The sequence below is a fragment of the Penaeus monodon genome, unplaced genomic scaffold, assembly GCF_015228065.2.
Source record: "Penaeus monodon isolate SGIC_2016 unplaced genomic scaffold, NSTDA_Pmon_1 PmonScaffold_15688, whole genome shotgun sequence".
Lineage (NCBI taxonomy): Eukaryota > Metazoa > Arthropoda > Malacostraca > Decapoda > Penaeidae > Penaeus > Penaeus monodon.
In genome coordinates, this window is record NW_023644917.1 from 2,607 (window position 1) to 7,943 (window position 5,337).

Here is a 5,337-nt window from a genome sequence, read left to right on the forward strand (position 1 = left end):
ACTTGAAGACACATGTAACTGATCTCGAGGGGCAGCCCACACACACAACTAACACCCACCTTGAACAGTGGTACGCAGACATACAGACGGCCCGACAGGCCAACATCCCCAAAACAACACACAAGACTATCCCTTATTACAGAGAAACACATCGCCTGAAATTGCTTAAAATACAATACAGACACATACACGAACTAACACTAACACGGGGCTGGGACAGACATTACGCACACGATACAGAGAAATCCAAACACAAATTACACACGAAATTAAAGTAATGAACAAACACCACTGGGACACACTCGCGCAAAGACTATGTCAAAACTCTAAGACCCCAAGAAATTTTGGAGTTCCTTCAAAAAACTCATGGGTCGAACAAACAGATAATCACATACATATACAAACACACACAGACAGAAGGTTGACTCGGTGGAGGAGATGGAGCTTCTCCATAGGGAATTCTGGCAACAGAATTCCAAATCTCCCCCACCGAGAACGCCCGATTCCACCACATTACAGAGACCGAGGTTACAAACTACATACAACAACATAGGAACATAATTCTCCCAGAAAACATCATTACACTAAACACTCTCACAGAGGACTTCCCCTCTCCACACCAATCACTTCAGAAGAAATAACAACACAATCAAACGCACTAAAAACACAACACCAGGAGCTAGCAACATAAACAAAACAATCATCGAACATCTTCCACCCAGAATGATCAGCAGACTACGCCATATCTTCAATGCAGCACTGGCAACAGGATATTTCCCTGACAAGTTCAAACATGCCACACTCACCTTAATACCCAACCCAGGGAAATCTGCACACGAGGTGGGAACTACCGCCCCATCTCACTCCTAAAGTCCAGGAAAACTGCTAGAGAGGGTAATTGCACAGAGACTCATCCCACACCTTGAAAACAACCAAACACACAACATTAGGCAATACGGCTTTCGCCCACACAGGGGGACCGAGAGCGCCATCGCCCTCGCTTACGAGGAGATCGCTCTCGGTCTCGCTAACAAGCACCAGACGAACGCAATACTACGAGACGTCAGCAAGGCCTTTGATAAGGTATGGCATGACGGTCTCAAAACAAACTAACACAACTAACCTGCCGCACACTTCACACGCCTTCTCTGCAGCTTCCTGGATGACAGGACTGCCACAATACGCCTGGGAGCTCACCTAGCACCCCCATCCACCTCAGAAGTGGAGTACCACAGGGAAGCGTACTATCGCCAACCCTCTATATCCTGTACACAGCCAATCTGCCTGAACCGACACCATACAGCAACTATATTTCCTATGCAGACGATATCACACAGATTATCTAAATCACAACACTTCATGAAACGAACAACAGAAAGAGCTATACAGAACATCAACACATTTGAGCACCACTGGAAAATACAGACAAACATAAACAAATTCAAACTCATACCCATAGCACGTAGAAAAACACAACCAATCACGATCAACAACACCAACATTCCATACACCCACACAGGAAACATTCTTGGACTCCAGATCACAAGCACAGGCTTCACAACACACGTTAAACAAAGAATAACACAAGCAAAAATAACCAACCAAACTAAAACGTTTTTCATGCTGCACACCACAAACAAACTCAGACTTTACAAAAAACTGTCAGACCCATCTTAGAATATACTGCTATCCCACTGTGCAATATCATACTCACAAAAACTCCGAATGCAATCAGTACAAACAAAGCACTACTCTGGTACCAGGCGCACATTTCTAGACCGAATTTCAGCAGAAACACTACACAGAACATACAGCATGAACCACTAAACACACGCATACACAGACGAGGCAAAAACACCTGGCCAGACTACGCGAACAAGAAGACGAACAATTAAACAAACATCCTTGAAAAACACACAAACACTCACACAAACCACGCCTGGTGGCCCAGAACACTACCCATCACAGAACACGAAACACCACACCGATATACACACACACACCACACCGACCCTGACTTGTGACCATGACCAAGTTTTTAATGTTTTAATGTTCTAGTAATAAATTAATGAAGGAAAAAAAAAAAAAAAAAAAAAAAAAAAAAAAAAAAAAAAAAAAAAAAATTATAATAATAATAAAACCAGAAGTCACCCTCAGAATCCCCAAAGGATTGGTTAATCCACGCCAAACAACTAACTTTAAAGGCAAGGAGAGCGACCATCAGCTCTGCCAGCTCACCTGTGAGCTCACCTGTGCGCGGCGCGGATTAACCAATCACGGGGGAGAGAGGGCTGGCCACCTTGGCGTGTCCCAAAGGTATAAATTCGCTGGCGCTGTTACCACGGCTTGTCACTTTGCCCGCCTCGGCCCGCCTAGTGGTCGTGGGATCAGCGTCGACGAACTAAACGGGAGATTCAAGGACTGAACATCTTACAAACTTGCTACGGACTCTGACTCGATTGTCTGTGATTAATGGAGTGCACTCGTGCAATTGCATAAGGCAACACGCGAATCAGAAGACGAGCAGATGGAGATGTTCTACGGACAAGGGAGAAAAAAAAATAATTAACTCCTAAAAAAAAAAAAAAAAAAAAAAAAAAAAAAAAAAAAAAAAAAAAAAAAAAAAAAAAAAAAAAAAAAAAAAAAAATCCTTCAATCACTGTTATCTTATGTTTACTTGCTTTTGTCTTGTTCTTGTTCCCGTTTTGTTAATTACATTCTGTCTGATATTCACCTCCTATCTATTTAACCACCATTTTCGTTGACACTCCTGTTCTGTCTGCTATTTTTGTTTTTGTTTTTGTTCTGTTTTGTTCTGTCTCTTATATTATATGTTATTATTGTTATCACCATTTTTATCACAATTACTTGTTTATCTATGTACATGCTCCCTTTTCGTTCCCACCCCATTTGCAATAGTCAGACCAGTTGTCAAGAATTCACTCCCCCGATGAAATATAATAAACCACTTTATTCTTTTATCAAGCATCACTCAAATCAACCCATCCCTCATCACATCTCACCCTCCCCCCTGTCCCTATCTAGATTCATTTCTCCTTGATCACCCATTACTCCTCGTTTTATGTACATATTTTCATTCTGCCACTGGAGTCCCCAGCCTCTTTTCTTTCTTGTTCTTGTTCCTGTTCTTAGCAATTAAAACAAAATACAAATTAAATAATACAAAACAAAATACAAAAGTATAAAATAATAAAATAAAATAAAAAATTAAGTTAATTAATTCCATTCATTTAATCATAAGTCAAACTTGTTTCTGTTCTCGTTCTTGTTCTTAGCAATAAAAAAAAAATAATAATAAAAAAATAATAAAATATAAAACAAATATAAAAAAACTCAAAAGTAATAAACCAATAAAAATCATTTGTTAGAATTAAGCCTAGTTTATATTTATTTATTGTTAACCAACTCACCACATCTTTCTCCTTATTAATCTAGTCTAAGACATAAATACAAAATCAATAAAAAACATAAAACGTAAAAATAGAAAAAAAAAAAAAAAGTATATAAACCAAAATAAATAGATATATATATAACGATATATATATTTATTTATTACAAAAAAAAAAAAAAAAAAAGAGGCATTTACTTCGATAACACAATAACGTAACCATAGCCACTTCTTCTCACCAATAGCAAATAAATAATCAACCACTCACCTCCCCCCCCCCTCGAAACTCCAGACATGAAAGAGAAATATGAATGCAATGTATCTACCATGCAAGGGGTTCTCGCCCCCCTACTTTACCAATCTCTAACTTCCTTAAATTTCACCACTTTACCTTCTCCCCCCCCCCCCTTCGAATTCTTCACCTCTTTACTTCATTATTTATGCTTATTATGAAAATATGATTTTTGAATCTTTTGAGCAAAGTCATACTCTAACATCATCATGTCTGGCCGTGGTAAGGGTGGTAAGGTAAAGGGCAAGTCAAAGTCCCGCTCAAGCAGGGCCGGCCTTCAGTTTCCCGTAGGTAGGATTCACCGCCTTCTGCGTAAGGGTAACTATGCCGAGAGGGTGGGAGCTGGAGCCCCTGTGTATCTCGCTGCCGTCATGGAATACCTGGCTGCTGAAGTACTAGAATTGGCAGGTAATGCTGCCCGTGACAACAAGAAGACCCGTATCATCCCCCGTCATTTGCAGCTGGCCATCCGTAACGACGAAGAGCTCAACAAGCTCCTCTCTGGCGTGACCATCGCCCAGGGTGGTGTCCTGCCTAATATCCAGGCTGTGCTCCTCCCCAAGAAGACTGAGAAGAAGTAAATACTTTTCGTATTACCTCTTTTCAACAATATCGGCTCCTTTAGGAGCCACAAAAGCTCAAAAAAGAGAGATCTTTGACAAAACAAACTCAGTCCCTATGAGTGGCAGGGTCTAAAAATATCTATACATGTCAACATGCACCAATAGAAATGTGTTTTCACACATATGGCTGACATTATTATGTATAAATATACGCACGCAAACCAAGACTGATTGACTGTTTGCGAGTATGGCGATAATCGTGTAATCTTGTTTCAATATATGAATAATGTGCACCCACATAAAATATATATATAAGACCCATTGTTAACGTTTATACACTGTGTTTACATATAATAAAATAGATCCACGAATTACTTGACAGTTATAATATGCGTGTATTCATAACAATATTGGAATATATAAATGTTTAATTTCAAATGTAATACACATATGTATGTATGGATGTATGGATGGATGGATGGATGGATGTATGTAATGTATGTATGTAATGTATGTATGTAATGTATGTATGTATGTATGTATGGATGGATGGATGGATGGATGGATGGATGGATGGATGGATGGATGGATGGATGGATGGATGGATGGATGGATCTGTGTCTATACATGCACATATATGTATCTGTATCTGTATCTGTATGCGCATGTGCATGCAACTGTGTGCGCATGTGCATGCAACTGTGTGTGCATATGCATGTACATGCAACTGTGTGTGCATGTGCATGTGCATGTGTATGCAACTGTGTGTGCGTGTGCATGTGCATGTGCATGTGTATGCAACTGTGTGTGCATGTGCATGTACATGTACATGTACATGCAACTGTGTGTGCATGTACATGTACATGTACATGTACATGCAACTGTGTGTATGTACATAACTATAAAGTAACTATTTATGAATAATATTTGGTAGACATAAAATGTGACCATATTCTAAAGATAAAAATTATCCATTTGTACAGAGACATCGACTCTAATTAACGAGCAACCATCCAATGGGAAGCGCAGTATGGTGAGTGTTACGCAGCTACTGGAAAACCTAGGGTGCAGAA

At 39.7% G+C, this 5,337-nt stretch overlaps 1 protein-coding gene across 1 annotated transcript; it reads left to right on the forward strand.

The window, feature by feature from the left end:
* Positions 1-3,855: 3,855 nt before the first annotated feature.
* Positions 3,856-4,278, forward strand: LOC119569490 (histone H2A-like; the record flags this gene model as incomplete). The annotated part of the gene is given in 1 exon segment (XM_037917632.1): positions 3,856-4,278. A coding segment is annotated over 1 exon segment (368 nt), but the record flags the coding sequence as incomplete, so codon positions are not given.
* Positions 4,279-5,337: the final 1,059 nt, after the last annotated feature.